Genomic DNA, 25,819 nt, shown 5'->3' with positions numbered 1-25,819 from the left:
CATTAGCAAACCCCACTGGCATTGATTGCAGCTGAAAAAAACACACAGAGACTAAACTATGGTGCCTACTCAGAATCAAAGCCAACGCATCCTACCCAATTGATGCTATAAAACACATTTTCAGGAAAAGTCTAACCTACAAAAGCTACTCCATAAAAATAGAAGTGACTGTTCCACTAGATATCAACTTAGGGACATAAGAAACATGAAAGACCAAGGAAATGTGATACCTTTAAAGGAACACAAGAATTCTCTACTAACAGATTTCAAAAAGAAAAAAAAATCTGTCAAATGCCTGAAAAGGAATTCAAAATTATAATCTTAAGGAAATTCAGCAAGATACAAGAGAATACAGATAGACAAGTTAATGAAATAAGAAAAACAATTCTTGATCTGAATGAAAAATTAAACAAAGAAATAGGTATATAACAGAACTAAACAGAAATCGTATAAGTGAAGAATTCAATGAATAAGACAAAACAAATGATTGAAAGTTTCAACAATAGACTAGATCAAGCAGAAGAAATAATTTCCAAACTTGAAGACAGGTCATTTGAAATGACCCATAGAAGACAATGACCCATAGAAGACAATAAAAAAGAAAAAAATGATTAACAAAAAGAATGAAGAAAGCCTAAAAGACTTATGTAGCAACATTAAGAGAACAAATATTCATGTTTCTATTGCTTCATATTATTTGTACATATTTTTTAGGTACATGTAATATTTTGATACATGTATTCAATGTATAATGCTCAAATCAGGGTTATTGGGATATCCATCACAGAAAAAAAAGAGAACGCAAAGGCATAGAAAACACATTTAATGAAATAATAGCTGAAAACTTGCCAAGTCTTGGGAGAGATATGGACATTCAGATTCAGGAAGCTCAAAGATTCCCAAGTAGATTCAACCCAGAAAAGGTCCTAGCACGTTGGGAACTGTGGTGGGAAGATCACCTGAAGCCAGGAGTTTAAGACAAAACTAAGAAACAAAGTGAGATATCATCTCAAAAAAAAAAATTGTTTTAAATTAGCCAAGTGCAGTGGTATGTGCCTGCAATTCCAGCTACTCAGAAGACTGAGGCAGGAGGCTCACTCCAGCCTGGGATTTTGAGGCTGCAGCGAGCTATGATTGTACCACTGCCTCCAGCCTGTGCAACAGAGTAAGTCTCCATCTCAAAAAATTAAAATTAAAATTAGAAAAAGACCTAGCTATATGCTGCCTACAAGAAACATTTCACCTGTAAAGACACACATAGACTGAAAGTAGAAAGATGGGAAAAGATATTTCATGCAAATGGAAACTAAAAGTGAGAAGTAGTTACCTTTATATCAGATAAAATAGACTTTAAGTTAGAAAATATAATAGAAAATAGATCATTAAATAATATAAAAGGATCAATTCAGCAAGAGTATATAACAGTTGTAAATATATATGTATCTAATGCTGAAGCATCAGATATATAAGGCAAAAATATTAGAAGTAAATGAAGAAATAGATCCCACAATAATAATATTTGAGGATGTCAGCATGCAACTCTCAGGACTGAACAGATCTTGGCAGAAAAGCAACAAAGGAACATCAGACTTGAACAATACTTTAGACAAAATAAACCTAACAGATATTTACAGAATATTTCATTCAGCAACTGCAGATTACACATTTTTCTCATCAGCCCGTTATCCAGGATAGACCATATATTAGATCACAAAACAAGTCTCAACAAATTTTTAAAAATCAAAATTATAACAAGTGTCTATTAAGATCACAATGGAATAAAACTAGAAATCAATAACGTGGATTTTGGAAAGTGTATAATACATGGAAATTAAATATGTTCCTAAACAATTGGGGGTCAATGAAGAAATTAAGGAGTAAATAAAAAATCTTCTTATAAATAATAGAAATAGAAACAGAACATACCAAAATCTATAGGATATGGCAAAAAACAAAAACAAAAAACAACAACTTAGAGGAAAGATTATGGCAATAAACTCTTACATCAGACAAGTAGAAAGATTTCAAATAAACAATCTAAAGTCTTATTTGAACCTCAAGGTAATAGAAAAGAAACAACAAACCAAACATAAAATAATAAATACAATGAAAAAATAATAAATCTCAGAGTTGAACTAAACAAAATAAAGACAAAAAAACTATAAAATGAATAAATTAAAGGTTGTTTATTTGAACAGGTATACAAAATCAATAAACCATTAGCTGCACTAAGGAAAAAAGGGAGTAGCCATAAGTAATTTAAATGAGAATTAAAAATGGAGATATACAATTGATGCAAAATATACAAAGGATCATTAGAGATTACAAAAACTACGCATTAACAAATTGAAAACTTTGTGGTACCCATTCAGGGGAAATGAATATATTCCTGGGCTCATACAACCTACCTAGATTGAACCAAGAAGGAATAGAAAACTTAAACAGACTAATACTGAGTTAAAGATTGAATCACTAATAAAAAAAAGAATCTCAACAAAGAAAAACCCAAAACAAGATGACTTCATTATTAAATTCTACCAAACTTTTAAGAGACAATATCAATTCTTTACAAATTATTCCAAAAATTGAAGTGAAAGGAAATATTCCAAACTATTCTGTGAGGCCAGCATTACCCTGATACCAAAACCAGAGAGGAACAGCAACAAAAAGAAAAGCTACAGGCCAATATCCCTGATGAATACAGATGCAAAAATCCTAAACAAAATATTAGGAAACTGAATCTAACAGCACATGAAGAAGACTGTACAGCATAATCAAGTGAGATTTATCTAGGGATGCAAGGATGGTACAACATATATAAATCAATCAATATGATACATCATGCCAAAATAATGAAGAATAAAACCCATATGATTATCCCAATATATGCAGAAAAGTGCATTTGATAAAATTCCATTTCCTTTCATGATAAAAATTTTCAACAGATTGGGTTTAGAAGGAATGTACCTCCATATGATAAAGTCCATATACAACATACTCAAAGCTAACATCATATTGAATGGGGGGAAAGTTGAAAGCTTTTCCTCTGACAACTGGAACGAGACAACGATGACCACTTTCACCACCTTTATTCAACATAGTACTGGATGTTCTAGCCAGAGTAATTGGGGAAGATAAATAAATAAAAGTTATTGAATTTAGAAAAGAGGAAGTCAAATTGTACCTGTTTGCAAATGACAGGATTTTATATACGGAAAAACCTGAGACTCCACTGAAAAACTCTTATTACTGATAAATTAGGTAAAGTTGCAGGATACAAAATAAACATTCAAAAATCAGTAGGCATTTGTATACCAATGACAAACTAGTTCGAAAAATAATTAAGGAAGAAATTCCATTTTCAATATCTACAAAAACCCTGCCTAGGGATAAATTTAATCAAGAAGGTGAAAAAGCTCTACAATGATAATAACTACTTCAATGAAAACACTAACGAGAAAATAGGAAAAGAATACAAACAAATGTAAATACACAAGTTCATGGATTGAAAGAATTAATATTTTCAAAATGACTATACTACCCAAAGTAATCTATGGGTTCGTTGCAATCCTTATCAAAATACAAATGGTATTCTTTAGAGAAATAGAATACTCAATCCTAAAATTTGTTTGGAACCACAAAGGACCTTGAATAGCCAAAGCAATCTTACATCACATAAGTTTTAGTATGTTATGTTTTCATTTCATAAAATGTTAGTAATTAACATAGACACATACATTTCATTAGAGGCAGAATGCATGGTTCAAACTTATTTTTAAAGATTTTGCAACAAGAAAGACTATTTAAATAGGCAACCTCAAACAAGTAGTACAAGAACAACATGGTACACAAAATGGCTAGAAGCCATCAAAATACCAGTTTCTCCCTCAGTGGCTTTTATGTATGTAGCATTTGATTCATCTCCTACTTCTTCCCTCTTGACCATCTATTGTCTAAAATGTGAGACTGATCCAGGATGTAAGAGCTTCTGTATGAGCTTTTATCCACCACAGTTTCCAACTTCCAGAACAGCTTACAATAAATCCTTGAAACACCATCCTTACTTCAGATGCTTACCAACCCTCAACAACCGGGTAACTTGCCTCTGGCCATGGAAACTACCACCTTTGAAGTGAAGCAGGGAGTGGTGTTAACAGCTCCTCTACCTGGCAAACAAGGAAGACAAGAAGAAAGAAAATGTCTGATTCTATGGTGCCAGAGAGAAAATGTGAAACTGATATCCCAAGCTGGATTTCTAAACAATCTTTCCTACTGAAATGTTGTTATTAATTGCGATTACATTCTATTGTCATATTGGAGCAGTATGATAACAATACCTTCAATGTGCATACTAAACTGCTTTATCACTTCCAAAGTACTTTATTTCACCCATTCATTTATTTAATATTTATGATCACCTACTAAGGGCCAGGCACTTGTATAGGCACTAGAGTTGTATATGACAGTTTCTTTAATTAGTTTAATTTCTCTAGGGTTTTGATATTTTTTTCACTTTTTAGATGGGGAAATAAGAGTTTATCAAATGTTGGTATGATCTAAGTCATATAACTAATAAATACAAGCACCAAAGGCAAAATTCTGGTCTTCAAAAGCATTGCTCATTCTCATATTTTGTGACTAAATCTCTATGGTTGACATGACTTTTTAGGGAAATTGCTTCAAATTTCCAAACTACTGACAAATAAGTGTACATTTTAGAGAAAAATCTGTTGGAATGTTGATTATTGTTTATATATGCATGACCCTGCTTGTGAGGAAGTATCTTATATGCCTTGGCTTCTGTTTGGTGCGAATGGATGCTAATGGAACATATTTCCAAACATCCCATAATACATGAGTTCTTAGTACCTTAATGATTTTGTTTCAGGATAAAAATGTAAGGCATCATTGTGGTGCACAGATATAATTTTTATCCTTGAACTCCATTTATAAGAAATGCTGCATTTGGGGAGACTAGGAGTATATTCCTAAATCAATGAAATGATACTTTTTTCATTTGTGAATAATCCTTGAAAATGATCTATAGTTCTGCACTCTGAAGCAGATTAGGAGAGAAGGATGGATGGAGGTCTGTACCTCAAGTTCCTAAGAACAACGTGTTCCTTTCTATATTAAAATGAACCCATTCTTACTGCCTTTTGACTTCACTGAATGTGTTAGGAATGTTCCCTTATTCCTTTGTTTTTGTTTTTTAGGTTATTGCCCACTTGGCCATCAGGAATGTCAGAATGGCAAGTGTTATAGACCAGAGAAAAGCTGTAACTTTGTAGACGACTGTGGAGATAATACTGATGAATATGAATGTGGTAGCTCCTGCACTTTTGAAAAAGGCTGGTGTGGCTGGCAAAACTCCCTGGCTGACAACTTTGATTGGGTTTTAGGGGTTGGCTCTCATCAAAGTCTAAGACCTCCCAAAGACCACACACTTGGAAATGAAAATGGTAGGTTATATTGTTATAGTTGTTTTAATAATATTCCCAATGTCCATCACATTGTCTTCTCTGGCAGCAATTGGAAAGTTATGTAGAGACCACCGTGGTGACAATGCAAGTCAATCAAACATGTAGTAAGTGTATTTGTTTCCCAGAGCTGCCGTAACAAAACAGCATAGGTTAGGTGGCTCAAATAACAACATTCACATAATTCTGGAAACTGAAAGTCAAAGATCAATATGATGGCAAAGTCAGTTCCTTCTGAAGGCTGTGAGGGAGAATCATCTCTTTCATGCTTCTCTCCTAGGTTCTAATAACCTCAGAAGTTCCTTGATTTGTAGATGGTGGTTCTTACAATGTCTTCACGTTGTCTTCTCTCTAAGCATGTCTGCATCTGAGTTAAAATTTCCCCTTTTTATTAGGACACAGTCATATTAGATTACTGTTCACCCTAATATCCTCATTTTAACTTGATTATTGACAGAGACCTTACTTCCAAGTATGGTCACATTCATAAAGACTATGCAGTAGGAATTTGGCATTTTTAGGGCAACACAATTCAATCTATACCAGTGAGTAGTCAAACCCAATATTAATTACTATTTCAGTGATTGAAGTTAGATAATAATGTAAGGTGCCATCAGACACATTTTCTAAATGACACATATTAACAATCTATAACTCTGTATTCTGTCCCTCATCTGATCATTAGCAAGTCACTTAACTTTTCAGGTTGTCAAATTCCTCATCTCTCAAATGTAGATGATAAAATTTGACCTGTGTGCCTAACAGGGATTGTGGAGATCAAATGAGATGCTATGTATGAAGGGAAAGGAGTTTGAAACCTGTAGAGAAGCCATGGAAGCATAATTATAAAACCACATATGTTAAGGGTATTGGACATGACTCATTTTTATAGTAAGTGGCTGATGTCAAGTCTCAGACTCACTAGTCAAGGAATAAAGGGCATTAGTAGGATGAAGAAGGGTTCCTGAATTCCTAGATGCCATAAAATAGACAAAAATTGTCTAAATATTGAAATTCCATATGTCTATGAGAAAACATGACTGACCAAGCTAGGCTGACCAAGTCAAGCTGACCAAGCCAGGTTGACCAAGCCAGGGAAAGGAAGACCTAAATCCCATTCAAACTCAAAATGTTAATACATTCAGCTTTACAAACATGAAATATATTGGATATTTCAATACACAAGAGTAAAACTGAAAACCTTGCTTCTCATGTTGCATGTTAAAATGCCCAGCTGATGACTGGATTTTTGAAAGCACATTGTATTCCTTTTCTAGATATCATAGGGAAACTTTATACTGTTTTTACAATAACTCCATAGTTTGTGGATTCGATTAAGTGACTTTTATAACTATCTGTTGATTTGATGGCTTAAATATAATGTCAAATCCGTTCATCTGCATATTGTGAAACACTTTGTTAAAAGCACAGACAGTTGGAAATCATTCTGTCAGTGAACTAGAGGCAAAGCTATTCGGTTTCCTTTCTGTTTCAAATGATAACTGCCTTTGACAGTTCAGATCATATAAAATGTAATTAAAAACCCTAACTATGATGGAAAAGCTAAAATAATCCCCTCATTGTTATTTCATCTTATCTGAATCCTGTCCTTGTTCCTAGGGCACTTCATGTATTTGGAGGCCACTCCAGTGGGCCTGAGAGGTGACAAAGCACACTTCAAGAGTGCCATGTGGCGAGAATGCAGTGCTGCCTGCTCCATGAGTTTCTGGTATTTCATATCTGCAAAAGCCACAGGGTCCATTCAGATTCTCATTAAGGTAAGATCTTGGCCTGTGAGGTCCCTGAGGATTATGAGGGTTTCTAAGGCAGCACGCAGCCTGAGGGATTTTGTTGCACTCTTCTGATGTAGCCAGAGGAAACCTCCTCTCTTGTGAAGAAGCTAGCTCCTGTGGCTCAAATGGTCTATGGGGTTTGGAAAGCTGGGGCATGAGAACCAGCTTTAGTTTAACGTCATACTCTGTGACTATGTCGGAATCCCAGAGACTCCTTTCATCATAATAATTAACCTAAGACATTCTTTTCTTAATAAGTAATCTAAGACACATAAGTTTTTTATTTCTATTCAGTTGTTTCCTTCCCTATCCTTTTCAAGAAAAGAAAACAGATTATTTGTACTTCTGAGAGCAGCTATTCATTTTTTCTCACATATGAGCAACCAGTATGGGAACTAATAATAGACATTCTGGTTCTAAGCACACTGTGAAAAGGACTGAACTGCTCAGGAGAATGATCAAGGTATGATTACACTGAACTACTTATTAACGGTGACACAGTAATGCATTTTCTTACTGAGGATTAATTGGATGTTTCTGTCAGAGCTCTAATTTAGTATAGCAAAGTGACAGTGTTCAGGGAGCAAAATAGCAAAGTAAATATTAATATTAATGAGACTTGGTTCAAATACCTTTACTCTTTAGTGAGTTGAAACAGCAACAAAAAGAAGGGGTGTGTGTGTGTGTGTGTGTGTGTGTGTGTGTGTGTGTGTGTGTGTTGCATGTATGTTTGTTTATTTCAAGAATCTAGTGAGAATCCCAAGAAAACTTACTTTAAAACATGCTGTAGAGACCATGGTTGCGTTATCACACATGAGCTTTGGTTAAGTACCCTAACACTGATAGAAAATGCCTGAATTGAATACCAAAGAGTTCATATGTCTGAACATCTTATAGCTTCGGAGTCTACATTTTATCAGAATCTAGAATGGACTTTATAACTTAGAACTCTTCGATAATGATGCAGAAAAGCCTGCCTAATAAAATGCATACAGTAAAGAACCACAGTGATTTATTCTTATATTTAAGGAGGAAAACCTACTGAAATATATTGTTGAAAGTTCTCACAAGAGTATTTCACTAGTATTCTTTTGATGTGATAGTTGATTCTGTGGTATGTACTTGTGAAGGATTTGGTACTGCTTTGTGGGCTTTTACTTTGTTTGCTTTTACTGTTTTCTTCACTCATAATTACATTTCAACTATCTTATATTATACTAACCAACTTTATATTACTATCAAGAATGTAAAATTAAACTGTTTTGTGATATTAGTCTTCCTGCCAAGTCATAGAACTCCCTCCTGTGGTTTCTTCAATTCATTCCTATGGAAATTTAACAGCATTTTAAAAGACCTTTCTACTTCAAAAAAAAATCCTCACTATTTAAAAAAGCATATGCTTATTATTTAGCCACAGTGACTTTGAGGAAGACTATTATAACATATATTGATTTTATAGTCATTACTTTTAGGGCAATTAATAAGATACATATTTTTTATCATCATTACAACGTAGTTCTTAGTTTTCTCTCTGTGTGGAATCATGCTGGATTTTACCCTGCTCATTAGTCTGAAAGCATCCCAGCCAGATGGCAAAACCAACAGGGGCAAGGATTCTGCCTTTGATTTCTTTCTTTCTTTACTCCTCTGTGTTTTAATATGTTCCTGGCTTATGCATGTGTTTCCTTTGGCTTAGTCCCCCCTGCCTCTTTTCAGGAAGGCCTCCTTCTGTGTTTTCCCTCTTTTCCCTCCACACTAAGTCCAGCACAATCTGGAAGACTTGGCTTTTTGCAAAACTTTCCTTGACCATGTTTGCCTACCACAATAGTTTTTTTTCTGAGTGTCCCTCCCAGCTCTGAAAATGATTCTTGTTCACTGCTATTAATTGATACTTAATCTATTTTAACAAATAGACTATAAAATCTTGAGAACAAAGCACTGATGTTCACATGATGTTTGAATCTTCATATATCTCTCTCATATCCTCAGAGAAGGGACTGTTGGATGAAGTATGGAGGAAGTAGTGGTGTCCTCCCAGAGGCCACTGCTGGGCTTGAGACAACAATTGATAATCACAACTTTTGTGAACGAGTGGCCACTAGGCATTACATGCACAGCATTCAAGTCTAACATGAAGAGCCTGTAATCTAAATCAGAAATATCTACATATAATCAGATGTAAAGGCATGCAAACATTGAACAATAATTAATGGTGACAGTTGATATGGTTTAATATTGATTATAGGTCACAACTATCACAATACGTACTAGGATATGCCATGTATTGAACACGAACACTTAATTGTTTCATGTAATTCTTAGTGTAACTCAGTGAGCTGAATAATGTTAGTCTGTTTTTCCTAAAGAGACGAAGGAACCTCACAGAAATCACCTAACCTCCTTATGACTTAATGTGCCAACAGTGACAGAGTGGGAACTTGAATCCAAGTATGTCTAGATCCAAAACTCGTGTGTTCATCCCATCCTCATCCCCAAGGACTCCACACTGACTTTCATAATAAAATGGAGGTTCAATTTTACTGAGATCTAGATACATTCCATAGAATATTTTTGTTTTAGGAAAGCAAAACAAATAATAGTTCTTAGAATAGAAATATATGATTCTTAAACTACTTCTGTAAGAAAGGGGTATATTCAGGGAAACCCCAACAAAGCAAAGCTATTGCTTTAGAGGATATTTAGTAAAGGGCATCCTCATTTACATATTGCATATTTTCTACTTTTTTCCTATATTTCTTGCTTTCAGTCACATGAGAGCTACTTTCCAATAGTGAGATGCAGTAAAAAAAGGGTAATTTTTGTGTCTTTAATCAAGGTAATGGATGAATAACAGGAAGTATTTATTGAGCAATTGACATTTTTTTCTATTTTCTTTTTTTTGAGAGGCAGAGTCTCACCCTGTCACCCAAGCTGGAGTGTGACGGCATGATCACTGCTCACTGCAGCTTCAAACTCTCGCACTCTTAGTCACAAGTTATCCCCCCCCTCAGTCTCCCAAGTAGCTAGGACTATAAACATGTGCCACCATACCAGCTGCTTATTTTATTTTATTTTCTGTAGAAATGATGTCTTGCTATGTTGCTCAGGCTGGTCTCAAACTCTTGGCCTCAAGTGATCCTGCCTCCTCTGGCTCCCCAAATGTTGGGATTACAGATGTGAGCCATCGTGCCCAGTTTATTTTTTCTTTCCTTTGAAGTTTACTTTGGTTATAAATGAAACACACACACACACATACACACACAACTTCTAAAAGAAAATCTCTAAAAGGATGTAGTTGAACTTTCTCAAAAGTATCTTTTTTTTTTTTAACAAATGCAGTTAGTTTTTTATGAGATCAGAGTGTTTAACAGGTAAAAGGATAATTAGCACTCACTCGCTTGCTGTTTGAGCCAAGCCCAACACATTGTGAGTGGGATTCAGCCCACGGGAAGCAGTGACAATCTCTGCTACTCCACTGCCTTAATTTAATGGGTGAGCCAGTCAAGACTCAGTTGGGCTAAGTTATAAACCAGTAGTCACAAGTACATGGATAGAGTAGGACTTCAACTCAGGTATTCTGAAACTAAGATTAGAATATTACACGCTCAGTTTGGTTTCCGTCTTTCTATGGAAGAGGATTGGATGTTAATAATCTAAGTTTTAAAAAGTGGGCCATGTCTTTTTCTGAAATTTTAATGTTTATTTTTAAAATAGTATATCCATTCTTGATATCATTTTACATTTTTACTTACTTTTTAACTTATTTACATTCAGTATTACATTTCTCATTAAGTTGAAACACATTGCTTTTCAGATCACCTAAGATTTAAAACAAAAATTAAAACACGTACTCAGAAGTAAAATAAGGGTACTATAAAATGAAAATTAACTTGTTTTACCAACTTATTTAATTTTACTCCCACCATTTTGCTTATCTTTCTAGTCATTTGTTTTCTGATGGGATTAAGTAATGATTAGTATCATGTATATCTGAATACATTAAAAAGAATTTAGGGGAATTTTAAAATTTCTTTTTGTTCTTGACAATTTGTTTTCATATGATAAAGTCTATCTAGCCTCCAAAAGAAACAAAAGGCCTTTACATCTTTTCAGCTAGCCTTTTGAATAAAATGTGGGAACACCTGCTACCTGAAGAGCATTATCCTCTTTTGGAACTATTCCATCTGTAATAAACTGTTGATATTTTAATCAAGATGGCTGCATGCTGTAGGGAATTTGAATATATTTAATTGAAGGCATTCAGGACTATCCATTATGCAATCATGATAGAAAACATAATATATTCAAACCAGAAATGGAGAAAAATAATGTATTTCAGGAGTGCCCTCCTGATACAGCAACCTAGTTATGATGAAAGGCCATAATTAAATTAGTTCATTGCCTTATCTTACTTAGTGGTTCAGAGAATTTAGAGCTGGTGGGGTTCTTCGAAATACATTTAATCTAAGCTATTCATTTTGAGGATGAAGGAAGTAAAAATAAGAAGTTATATTTCTTGCCTCGGCTCAAATGGTATTTTTTTAAAAGCTGGGATATGTATCCAGTTTTTCTGACATCCAATTTAGGACTCTTTTACTTGAATTCCTGGAAATTCTATTGAATGATTTCTAGATTTAATATGAAAATACAGATTTTGTTCAATAGGCTACAGAAAATGTCAAATAAACAAAGGAAAAGTCAACTTATTTTGCTTACTTGGAGGTGGTGTGCTTTTACCCTCAATCTAGTGAAAAACAAGCCTTCGTTCTGTGCATGGGTCAACTGAATTAAAGGCGAGCAACTGAGTTAAAGTCAGACCTTCCAGACTCACCCCTGGCTCTTCCCCTGCACACCTGCTCACCACTGCTCTAATCTGAAAAGATTTATATTACAGTTGGGATACCCTTTATCCAAATATTGAAATTTAAAATGTTCCAATAAACATTTTCTTTAAGTGTCATATTGGCACTCAAAATGTTTCAGATTTTGAAGCATTTCAGATTTTGGAGTTTGGGGTTAGGGTTACTCAACCAATAATTCCTAATACATGTGCCTAACTATTAGAGTAGGTCAGAAAGATTTTCAGATTCAGGCTTATTTTGATATCTTCCACTTGCTAGATATCTAATGTTCTTTCAGGTAGAACATTGAAATTGTATTTGTTATTTCAGAAAAAAAAAAGAATATTGATTAGAGGTTCAGAGAATTTGAATAGGGAAATTAATTTCTCAAAGGTTATCAGACGGGTTTTAGAGTGTAAGTTAATTAAACGAAATTTTTCGTGTCATAATTTTATTTGCTTTTTCAGAATTATTCCAGTATCATAACAATTTAATCTGTGTAATTTTGGTAATACTGTACTATTGATCTTGACCAAATTAATGGAGAAAGTTTGATCTTTGTATTTCAAGGTATAACCACAGAAGGTATCAATATGACCACAGTTTAATTAAATTAGTTGGTACAACATCATATTGTCCTGGTTTAGATAAAATAACTGTTCCTTTTTATTATCATGGAAAATATGACAATAATGGTTCCAGGCATATTTTTGACTAAGTGCTATTTTTCTTCTAAACTTATTTCCCAATGTTCTCTTCTTCTGTTGGTGCCTCTGTTACTTCCAAGTAGGATTCCTGTGCAGTTAGTTCTGCCAGAATCTCTTCTGTCATGAAGAAAAGATGCCTGTTAAGATGACAATACCTAGTCCATTTGATCCTTAGAACTCAGGAGTTTTTGCTTTCCAAGAGAATCATGTGATCGGTCCTACAGAACTATATTATCAGTACTATTGCTGCCATTTTGCTTCCATTTCTTCTCCCACAAGTGCCATTAATCACGTGCAGCTTCCAAATATGACTAATTTATTTTCTTTTTTTTTTTTTTTTTGAGTTTGAGTCTCACTCTGTCACCCAGATTGGAGTGCAGTGGCCGCTCCCGGCCACCGCAGCCTCAACCTGCTGGACTCCAGCGATCCTTCCGCCTCAGCCTTCCGAGTAGCCGGAATTACAGGCATGCGCTACCACGCCCGGCTGATTTTTTGATTTATTGTAGAGATGAGGTTTTGCTGCCCAGGCTCAGCACCTCAGAACCCGCGGGCTCAGGCAATCCACTCACCTCAGCCTCCCAAAGGCGTGGGATTACAGGCTGAGCCACCGAGCCCGGCTCTAATTTCTTTTTTCCATATAATGTGCAAAGGCTATATGATATACACACATGCACACTCTAATTTTCAAAGTTAGCTTGCAAGGAAGACATTTTTTTCTATTTTACAAACCACAAAACCGAGACCAAGTCATATAAGTAGAAAGGTGAATAATCAGGATTAAAATCCAATTCTAGCTTCACTATTCATAATCTTTTCTTTTTTTTTAATTTTAAAGATATGGTACAATTCAGGGTTAGGTATACAATTCATGATCTTAACCACTACACATGACTTTTGCTATTAGAATTTAAAACATTCTGATATCCAGGAGTCAGAGAGATTACTGCTCATCAAAGTTTTCCAGTGGCTCTGATATCATACAAATTAGAGATTCCCATTCTACATATTACTAAATCTACAGGCCTGATCCCCATATGCTAGAGAGAAGAGGTGACTATTTTGTGTTCATGAACTCTAGCAGTTTTATTTGCTTGTTTTCTAATTAGTTTTCCAACATCTAGGAACAGTTGTCATATTTACCTAAATCACTCTCCATCACATCTAATATAATTCAAAAATTCTAAAATCATGTTTAAGAGCTGCATTGTATTTGATTTCTGAAATTGTTTTAACAAATACTAAAATAATTTTATTTTTGAAAATTATTTTAAAATTATTTTCAGTAGACACATAAGAATTGTACATATTTATGGGGCACAATGTAGTGTATCAATACATGTATATGTTGTATAATGATCCTATAAGGGTGGTTAGCATATCCATCATCTATGGATGTGTGGTAAGATCATTGTAAACACTCTCTTCTAACTATGTAAAAATATACATTATTTGTAACTATAGTCACCATACTATGCAAGAGAACATCAATTTTTTTGTAGTTAGAGTCTTACTCTGTCGCCTAAGATGGAGTGCAGTGCCACGCTCACGGCTACCATGGCCTCGACCTGCTGGGCTCCAGTGATCCTTCCACCTCAGCCTTCTAAGTAGCTGAAACTACAGGCATGCACCATCAAGCCTGGCTAATTTTTCTTGATTTACTGTAGAGATGAGGTCTTGCCAAGTTGCCCAAGCTGGTCTCAAACCTGTGGGAACAGGCAATCCTCTCACCTTGGCTTCCCAAAGTGCTGTGATTATAGGCTTGAGCCACCGTGCCCAGCCAAAACATCAATTTATTCCTTCTAGCTAACTCATTTTTTCCTCATTGACAAGTCTCACTTCAACCCTGGCTCCCTGCTTTCCCAACACTCCCTGGTCTCTAGTAATCACTGCTCTACCCTTTACTTCTAGGAGATCACCTTTTTAAGGTTCTAAACAGAGATAGTGAGATCATGAAGTATTTGTCTTTCTGTATCAGGCTTATTTCACTTTTAGTATGCTCCAGGTTCATCCATGCTATTGCAAATGATAATAATTTATCTTTTATTGTTGTATAGCATTCCATTGTGTGTGTGTATCTTTTTTGTATCCATTCACTCATTATTGGGCATATACTTTGATTCTATATCTTGGCTATTGTGAATAGTGCTGCACTAAACATAGGAGGGCAGATATCTTGACATAGTCACTTTATTTCCTTTCTATATGTACCCAGTAGTACAATGGCTGCATCACATAGTAATACTGTTTTTAATTTTTTAAGGTATCTCCATACTGTTATTCATAATAGCTGTACTAATTTACATTCACTCTAACAGTTTTCTTTCTCTTTTCTTCATAACCTCACCTATTACCTTTTGTCTTTTTTATAGTAGCCATTCTAACTTGAGAGAGGTTATCATTGTAGCGTTGATGTGCATTTCCCTGATGATACTGATATACAGAAGTTTTTCATATTTCTCTTGACCATTAATATGTCATACTTCAAGAAATCACTATTAAGGGTTTTGCTATTTTTAATTAGACAATTTGTATTCTGTTATTGAGTTAAGTTCCTTTTATAGTCTGGACATTAACCCTTTGTCAGATGTATAGTTTGCAAACATTTTTTTATTCTGTAGATGTCTCTTCACTAGTTGGTTGCTTTCTTTTTTGTGCAGCTTTTTAGTTTTGTATAATCCCGTTTGTCTATATTTGCTTTTGTTGTCTATAATTTTGAGGTATTCTCCAAAACATCTTTGCCCAGTTCAGTTTCATGAAGCACTTCCCCTGCATTTTTTTTTTCTAGTAGCTTCATGGTAAGTACAGCATTTTAATGTTGGTGAGAAAAGGATAAATTTTTTTAAAACAACCAAATTAATACCAGTTATTAAAATACATTTTTAAATTCATAATTGTAGCTTAGTAAATATATTTTAAACAACAAGATCTAATAGAGAATGAAATAACTACCACTATTTCAAAGTTGTGATAAGTACAAATGACTTTTTGAAATAGTTAAAATATTGTATTGCGACATTAAAATGTCTATTAATGCTATTGGCAACAACGTCACAGACACTATTCCTACTTGTGATCTGTTGCCTGTATTCACAAATTGAAGGCAATACCAAAATTTAGTTGAAGTTTGTAAAATTACAGATGTATTTCCTCCACCCATGTTACAATCCTTTTGAAAATCAGTATTCTCTATATAAGGAACCTGGAGTATTTTTAATTTTATAAGAACATCCATCTTATATGTTCAGTGTTTACATTTATTCATTAAGAAAAATCAGTCTACCTTATCCGAGTAGGAATTTTTTACAAAGAAAAGCAGCTCTGGCTTCCATCATTTGAGACCCATGAAGTCATTGAAGATAACATCCTATCTCAGCCAAGTTTAGAGCCGACTAAGTGTAAATGCACTTAAATGCTGCCACAGCAAAGAGCTATTTCAGCCAACTAGACATGAGGACTGCAGCCAGGTAGAGTCAGCAACTTCCAAACTGACTGCTAGTGGATTAATATATTGAAAGATTTGTCACCCAGATTCAAGAGTGTCTCTTCAAGTGTCATAAGTAGTCACAACCACTGTCTTTTTAGCTATTATAAGATCTGTGAGAAGGAAGCAAAGAAAAACAATTTTGTGGCTTACTTAGTTCAAGATATAATTGGCCAGTAGCTTTACATGGCTGCTGTTCATCTCCCCCAAGAAAGTCATCGGCGCAATTGTTACATACAGAACTGCTCTATGTAGGCATACTGAGAGCCAGTTAATTTTGATTCCACTTTTGCTTATTTTCTGATAATATTTGCATTTTAATTATTACAAACAAGTTTTTCATGGTCAAACATTTCTTTTTCTCTTCTCATTTTTCAAAGACATTGCCTAAAAAATTATAATAGTTTTAATCACATGAAAGTAGTTTTTTATGTAACTCATGTATTCTTATTAATTAATTTTTAACACCTACTCTGTTCATTTTCGATGAAGTTTGTGACACATGCTTTAACCAAAGTAGATTAGAATTGCTTATCATTGGGCTGATTGCTCTAGCTGAATCACACCCCGGACTCACATGCTGCTACAAGACTGGCAATCTGTTTTTACCAATTATAGATCACAGAGTTGGAGTAGAGAAAAAACCACTAGGATTCACCCTTATATGCATTATCAAAATAAAAATTAAATGACAATAATCTTAGCTATCTTATCTCTGTAAGAAAGAAATTAAATAACAGTATAATTTGTAATCTTCGAGGGAATTCTAATTAAAATAAATGCTTAAAACCTATTTTTTAACCATGAAGAAATATTTAGACTTAAACTTATGTTTTCTAGATTAGTATATCTCTCTACATCTTCTAAAGAAGTGAGGAATATTTTCTAATAATCTATTGTATCAATAAAGCTCTTAGGTGATTTCTGCTGTGATTCATCCACTGTGGCTAACGTTATGTGAAAGATAGAAATTGCTGGGCTCGGTGGCTCAGTCTGTAATCCCGCGCCTTTGGGAGGCTGAAGTGAGTGGATTGCTCGAGACCACGAGTTCGAGACCCGCCTGGGCAGGCAAGACCTCATCTCTACAATAAAATCAAAAAATTAGCTGGGCATGATAGCGTGCGCCTGTAATTCTGGCTACTCAGAAGGCTGAGGCAGAAGGATCACCGGAGCCCAGCAGGTCAAGGCTGCGGTGGCCGAGAGCGGCCACTGCACTCCAGTCTGGGTGACAGAGTGAGACTCCAACTCAAAAAAAAAAAAAAAAAAAATAGAAATGAAGAAAAGCTGGGTTGTTTGGGACATACCATGTAATCATTTAGACTGTCTATTTCCAACTAACAATTGCTTTAAATTAGGATTGCAGCTTTCCTTTGCAAGTATTAATTTCTAGCTCAACCCCAACTCTTTTAGCCCTTACTTCCATTCATGCAATTCAAAAAGATATTTAGTGAACTTCTGAATGCCCTCACTACTCTCATGGTGCTTGCGAGTTTAGAATAGGCTTAACTGCTGGCAAAAGCAGTAGCATGGCACTTATTCTTTCTGCCTGAAGTTTTAAGAGCTCTCCTGTTAGAACCTGAATGCTCTCTGATATTTAGTTTTCCTCTTTCTGAAAGGATAGTATGACTTCCTGTGTTGCATTCCTGGGACTGGAACCTCTCTGAGGTTCATGTAATGTGATTGAGTCAGTCACATGATGCTGCATGATGGCTGACTGTGTAGGAAGTTATATTCTCCAACAAGGGAACTTTCATGATGCAGAGATTGTATCTGCCTTATTTACTGTCCTATCTCTAGCATGTGGCATGGTGCCTAGCACAAAGTAGGTATTATTATAAATACGTATTTTTAGTTGACTGAAAGAGTGAATGCACTAACAGGACATAAGTAAACGTCAAATATGTAAAACAAATAATTAAATATTCTAGGAATTGAAAAACTATTAAGATATTTATAGATTGAAAGTTGACCAAAAAGATAAGAAAATTGAACTGGATGTTGAAAGACACGTAGAATTTGGATAAATAGAAAAAAGAAGGAAGAACATTTCAAATGAGTAAATGCATAAGGCAGAGAAGCCTCAGATGTACTCAGTGTACCCTATAGTTATCAATTATTGGATAGTAATTAAGGCTATAATACTTTGATGAAAATAAAGTATTTTTATTACTGTCTACAGTTTACATCTTGCATTTGTAAATCTAATCCTGGGATTCTATTTTTGATGTTATCTAATATAGTATTGCTTGCTTTCATTGTTTTTGCAATTTTCACTTATTTCTGACTTACTAACTTGTTTTTAGCTTTAATTTGATCACATAATAATTTTACAAAGTAACTTGTAATGTATTTAAATGAAATAAATTATGATATATCTAGTTATATATGCAAATTAGCAATTTCTATAAACACTGGTAATAGCACTGTAATCTGATTGAAAACTAATTCAAAACTATTTTTTGAACACCCAAAGAAAAACAATTGAAAAATTAAGTTAAATCCTTTAAGATTATTTGAACTTAACTTTTAGCTTTCGATTGATGTAAGAAAACAAATTTCAACTTAGCTGCTATATATTCATTCAGACATTGACATTGTTTTATTTTTAGGAATGGACATTATGATGGATTGAATAACTTTTGTAGAATTAGCAAAATGTAAATGTTTTATTTAATTCTTACAGCCCAAGTTACACATAAAATCACTGAGGATCAGTCATAAACAACATTGACAAGACAGGCAATGGCAGCCAGTAGGCAAACACTGGCCACTTCTCATGATATAACTTAAAACTGAGCAATCAATCAAGAGAGAGTTCTTCAATCGGAGCGATCTATTTGCCAAAATTTGCATTCTTATGTCATTGTCAAGAACTCCATATAAATGTTGCTCATGCTGATACTTAAGAAAAACCAACAAAATTGATTAAATGCTGAAGAATAAGATTTTTGTGGGCAACACTGAGCTTTGGACAGTCACAAACTGATATCTAAGTTTTTAATCTTCAAACCAATAATATTTGGCCCCTTGGAGGCAATATTGGTCCTCCTGAATAATGCATGCTCTAACCCTCTTCTTACTTCTCTCCACCCCATCTGTGACGTTATGAGAAGTCTTTCTTTTGTGAAGGAAATCATTTCTTGTCTTTTCAGAGAACAAGGTCTGAAACTTAACACCATCAGTAAGATTAGTCTTTCCCTTAAAATATTTCTCACCAAGCAAATATAATCACATGTTATTCATACATGTGTATATTCTAGATGCTTATTCGTACCTTTTCCTTATCTGTGATTTGTTAAATCTATGTCTTTTTTTTACACATAGAATACTTGTGTTCTCCCCATTTTTCCCTCACCAACACACACATTTAGCATTTCCAAATGCTAAATTCGGTTCATTGTAGGCACATAAAATATTTGTTAGAAAAATTAAGAAATTTTCAGGATTCAAAGGAGCTTAAATATAAACAGGGAGAAAAAATATGTAGGCATATACGAGGAAGGATCCAAAAACATCCAGAATTATCTTTTAGTGGGTAGGCCTTTTGTAGTACAGGCTTCCCTTGCTAGGTGAGTGTTCTAGGAACACATTGACATCAGTGTACCAGCTAGCATTCTTTTGAGAGGCTGCATTTGGCCTCAGTTAAATTTTTTTTTTCTTTGAGATTCTTTCAAGTGCTTATTTCATGATGGGTGATTTACGAGTGCACCTGCCCACACCGGGCCAGGTGTTAAGCAGTTGTCGCAAACAGCATGATCCCCACGCCCCACCCTCCCAATTCACCCCATCTCACCCGAGTGGCTTTTTTTGTTTGCCTGAATGGAAATAGTCCACAACAGGAAATGTTTTGCTGTTGTGAAACAAAAAACAGCAGAAGCACTAAAAAGCATCAAAATTGACGAATTCAAAAACTGTTTTGAGCAGTGGAAAAAGCATCTCAATAGGTATAGCGTATTGCATCAGATGGAGACTACTTGGAAGGTGACTGAAGTTTAGACATGTAAGAATAAATACACAATTTTTAATAAATAAATTCCAGGTTTTTTTCTGGGTCCCTCCCTCATTATAAGAATTTACGAAGTGGAGTAATTGGGAGATATTTTTGAATGAGAGCTGATGATGTAATTTCCTATGCAATTTAGAAACAATCTATGTTTTTTATAATAAGACTAAATTTGTGGTGCTAATTTAACTGTTGTGTCCAATATTATTCCCTTAAGAATTAAAACAATAGAAAGTGGTTAAAAGTGAACTTGGATGAATTACTGGTCTTTTTATAAATTAGACCATCTGTTTATGGATTTACTTTATGAATCAGACCATATGTATCAGGTTTTATCGTTAAAAATTCCATGAATGACTCATTGAAGACTTTGTTGTGGCTTACAAATACCAATACATTTTATTTTCCATTTACAACATGCCATTTAATACAACCACAGATGACCATTGTACATTGCTTTGTCCTCTTTTATGCTAACCTGCTGGTGGCAAGAGAATATACTTAGTTCTTCAGATTTATGAGCTGAGGGATCATTATTCTGAGTGCTGGCAATTGAAGTGACATAGAGACTTGAGGTTAAAAAGAACGGTAAAATAATATTTTATGTGAATTCATGGATTTCTTTTTATCAGCATTCATGAGCCCTAAGGATTTTACAGGTCATGTTTTTAATGAGTTATCTTGACTCTTTTTGACTTCACTGGGGGTCATTTAGAAAATAAAATCTTACCAAAGTTAGAGGTTCATAGGTTCCTGAATGATGAGAAAATGATGAGAAAATTTCTTAGTCTTTTTTGGGCTTTCATTGAATTTATTTTTTAGAAAATCCCCAAATTATAAAGTAGAACATTTAAATTAAAACTTTGTTGGCTTTATTAGAATAAGGACTATATTTTCTTTGTAGTCAAAAGAATATAAAGCATAAAAAATATATATTGATAAGCATAAAATTATATCATACTTTAAGTAGCATTAATAAGCTAGTTTTTTGCCAGGAAATTTTATTTCTTCTGAGGATTTTTTAAAAAGTATCTAGCAAAATATAGATTAAAAACATAAATAGTAGAAATTAGAGGGAAAAACTTTTTCATTTTGTTTTTCCATTTAAACACAAAATATGAAGGGAATGAAACTTTTACAATTTACTACATTTACTTAGATGTGGAAAGATGGCAAGCAGTTTTATTTTTACAGATATATAGTTAGCAGTGATTTTATAATGCATTATGCTTTTTATTGCTATTCTATTTATGTAGTAATAAATATCATTTGGAGAAAAAACTCATAACAGTTTTAAGCAGATGCCTCAGCACTTAAAAATTGTTTTTATACTTTGTAGAATGATTAAGGGCAGAGTGTTGACCTGAAACACCAGATAATTTATCTTTGGCTAAGATGTAATACCTACTACTTCATATTAGAAGTTTCTGATGTATGTTGCTCTCTTGAAAACCTCCCATTTTTTTCTCCAAACTTTCCAGCCACAAATACATATGGGTTGTTTTTTGAAGTTGCTAAGACACTGTTAAATTTCTTAGAAAATTTTATGAATGTAAATATAACCAGACAGTGAGTAGATCCAATAAATAATAGTGCATTGTTCAGAATAGCTGACAGATCTGTACCATAGTCACATTGTTTTTCTAGATCATGGGTAGCTCCATATTATGTCTTATTTTTCACTCAAATAATGCAAATAACTTAATATTCCATTTCTGAAATAATTGCTTTCTTTTAAAAGATAGGATTTCAGAAAAGTTATGTTAAATGTAATAACATTAATGTGTATATCTAGGATCAGAATCATTATACAAGGCCGAGCACTCAGTATGTCCATTCGTACCATCGTACATATGACAATCTTTCTGAAAATAAGCGAAAGTCTGTGCACAGAGAAGAGAGAACAAATTTACTTATTGCTTTTTTATAACTTATGAATACATCCATAAGGATACTTGTCCTATATATGCATTCATGAGGATAACTAGCATTTTATTTCATTGGTTTTTCATAATGACAACAAAAAAGTCAATCCTGTGCCAGGTAAAATTTGTAAAAAATATTTGAACTTTGGAATGAGGCATTGGTGGTCTTTGCATATATACACGCTACGCTAACTTGTTTATTTATTTATTTATTTATCTTGGCTTATAAAATTTATTTAAAAGTGTGAGAGATTGAGAGAGATAGAGAGAGAGAGAGAGAGAAGATTCTTCTCCCGAAGGTAGGGAAGGGGGCCACAGTTAGGAAACATGGCATAGCCACAGTTCAAAGAGCACATGGCCACACCATAGCTTAGCAAGGCAATGGCTCTAACTTTCTTAATATTTCTTAATTTGGTAAGACTACTTGAAGCATCTTCATTATTTTGAACAAAGCAAGTTAGAACTACTAGTAGAATATAGAAGGAGCAGTAGGAACACAGTCATTACCTTTACAGAAACTTATATTCAACACGAAGGGCCATCTCTCCCTCCTCTTTTAAGTGACAGCATTTTCTAAGATTGAGATTATGTTATATTCATACTGAGTTGTTTATTGAGAACTGCTTCTCAAAATTGTGTACTTTTCCTTCCAACTTCCAACAATAGTTTTGGCCATTGAGTACCCTGTTCTAGTTGCTGCTCAAGACTCCGAGACCCCTGGCCTAACAATCTACTACAGTCACCATCCTGTTGTCAACAAAGGTTCAGTGGGAGGAATGCCATATCTCTCTTTGATTTCATCCGTTAATTAAAAGACAAAACAAACAAAATCACTAACACTGGGCTTATGTGCATGTCATAGATTTTACCAAAGAGTTGAACCTAATTAGAATTTTGGAAAAAAGCAAAAGGATTAAAATTAGAGAGGGAATATGGCTGTACTTAGAGTGCCAACAGGAAAGTTAAATATCAAACTTTCACACATGGATTCTCTCCATATGCATATCCTAGTTCCTGATCACATTCCTTTGTTTCAGTTTTGTCCCTTCTTTGAGTCTTTTCAAGGAGCCACATGTTCTATTCTTCCAGTGCTTATATAGACACCATTTCCAGATAACACCACCCCAATAACATAGGGATTACTCTTGCCTTTGGATGAATTTTCCTCCTTGTTGCCAGTGCTATCAAGACACTACAACCTATACAGTTTATTTCCTAAAGGGTAAGGTATTTGGCTAGCAGAATATCACTGGGGCATCTAGATGTGACAAAAGCTACATTGGCCGTGTAGCTGGAGAGAGAGACTTGGATTTGAATCCCAGCTGTGCTGGGTACTACTCATGATCTTTGGCAAATCACTTAGAATCTATAAGCTACCTTCTTTACATATATAAAATGATGATCAGAGTATGAGTCACAAATAGTTTTCAGTATCGTCAAATGCTATAATAATGGGTGAGCGTGTGCTTTAGAAACTATAAAACATTTAATAAATTTCACATAAAATATTCTATTCTTCAAAAAAAATGATCAGGGGAAAGGGAAACAAAGTAAAATTCAGAAAATATCTGTTTTGTTCTTTTGTTAAAAATAAATTAGACTGTATTAATATGTGTATCATCTAAAGTGGTGTGATCTACTACTCTTTTAAACAAGAGTTTTCATTGTTTCCATGTAAACATCCTTCCCCTTGATGCCAGAGCTCGTTCTGTGTGTTTGTTCTCATGCATTGTCTGTTTGGATGGGTGTATGTTAAACTTTGTGCCTGTGTTCACTGATAGTTGAGCCTTGATGAGATTCTGTCAGGCATTAAGCTTAGGGCACAAGCTGTTATTATTTGCTTCCCATAACCTGGCTAAGAGTGTCTGTCATTTAGGAGATAATGTTAGAAAAGCAGAATGTTGTCGGGATGAGTTATTCCTGACAAGTATATATCCAAGTAAAACTAAGATGTTTATTTTTAAAGCAAAGGAAGGGCAGTGAGAGTTGTTGACATATTCCATTAAAAAAGCATGATACCATTCTTTCCCATGATGAATGTTCAAATAATCACCATATTTTACAGACAGAAGAGTATTAACATGACGTAGTGCTGCACATAACTCATTTAGTAGCACTGTAGTGAGAAAAAATACAAGGTCCTCACTTGTTATTAGAGTGCCAAGTTCTCCATAAAAGCACCAAATACAGGGAGGATAATCTGATGGTTAATAGGATTTTAGATGATTTTCTTTTTAGTTTTACATGTATAAACATATTGTCTACGTTCCACTGACAAATATCATGTATTTCTTTGTCTAAAAGGAAGGAGGGGTCTGCCTTTCTAATGAATTCTGACTTCTCTACCACTGGTCTTGATTCTGCTCCAGTTCTGGAATCTGGCTTTTCACGAGCGTGGATTAAATTGCAAGATTTAAGTTTCACAACTTGTACTAGTAACCACCACACACGTCTGCCTCTATAAATAATGAACTACAAATTGCTAATGCATACAAAAATGAACAAAAAACATAAACAGGTATCACACCTAAGAGAAAATACAAAAGGTCTTTAAACATATTAAAAGATACTCTATCACTATAGAGATCAGGATAATATAAATGAAGTCTATCATGACATTATTTCAAATGTTGAGCAAAATTTTAAAGGATAATACCAAAGGTTTAGAACATGGGATGCAAATTTTAAATATTATTTGTAGAAGTACAAATTGGTTTAACAATTTTAGAAAGTAATTTGGCAGTAGTAAGTAGAATTAAAGCTACACATATCCAATTACATAGCTATGCTCCTCCTTTGTATATTCTCTAGAGAAATACTTGTCTGGGTATCCAGGATAATTAACAAAAATATTCAAAGCAAGAAGTTTTGAAAACTCTGAATATGGCTGTTCCCACAACACAAAAGGAAACATAAAAATTAAACTTCCACATGTGGGTTCTCTCCATAAGCATGTTCTAGGTTCCTGTCTCAATTGTTTGCTTCAGTTTTGACTCTCCTTTGAGTCTTTTAAAGGAATCATGTGTTCTACCCTCCCTCTGAATAGATAGACTCCATTAAATAATGGGTGATGTGTTCAAAGAATGAAAATCATATTTCAGTGAAATGCATTAAAAGACCAAAAAATTAAACAGTTAAGCACTTTAACTGCGCACCTATCAAAAGTGAACTGAATAAAGAAAATGTAGTACATATATGTGATGGAATATGACGCAGCCATAAAGAAAAACAAAATTATGGAATTTGCAGAAACTTATGGGTTTAGAATCTATAATGCTCAGTGATCTAACACAGAAACAAAGATCTGAGTACCACATGTACTCACTTATAAACAGACCTGAACATTTATCATAATACTATAAGAAAGGAATTGGCACTGGTGGGATAATTCTGGGAGGGTTGGCAGGGGAAAAACATAACATTAATAAAGTTACCTGATCTCAAACCAGGCAAAGTGGGGACCAAAGGATGCCCAGATTTTACCTGTACAATGACCACATATATACCTAACCCTTAACTGCACCTCAAATCTTTAAAATAAAATAAAATAAAATAAACAAAAATCATAAAGAGTCATTTCACTGAAGAC

At 34.2% G+C, this 25,819-nt stretch overlaps 1 protein-coding gene across 1 annotated transcript in view; it reads left to right on the top strand.

Moving 5' to 3' along the window:
• MALRD1 (MAM and LDL receptor class A domain containing 1) overlaps positions 1-25,819 on the top strand; it is a gene marked incomplete at both ends in the record, with an annotated part of 488,577 nt that overhangs the window by 194,627 nt on the left and 268,131 nt on the right. The window contains 2 exons of the mRNA XM_008054043.1: positions 5,217-5,462; positions 7,101-7,258. Coding sequence (XP_008052234.1) covers positions 5,217-5,462; positions 7,101-7,258 — 404 coding nt within the window. The remainder of the gene's footprint in view (positions 1-5,216; positions 5,463-7,100; positions 7,259-25,819) is intronic.

The sequence above is a fragment of the Carlito syrichta genome, unplaced genomic scaffold, assembly GCF_000164805.1.
Source record: "Carlito syrichta isolate Samal-C Ts95f unplaced genomic scaffold, Tarsius_syrichta-2.0.1 Scaffold288977, whole genome shotgun sequence".
Classification (NCBI taxonomy): Eukaryota; Metazoa; Chordata; class Mammalia; order Primates; family Tarsiidae; genus Carlito; species Carlito syrichta.
The sequence above is the reverse complement of the archived record's forward strand: the minus strand, read 5'-3'. Positions and strand labels throughout refer to the sequence as shown.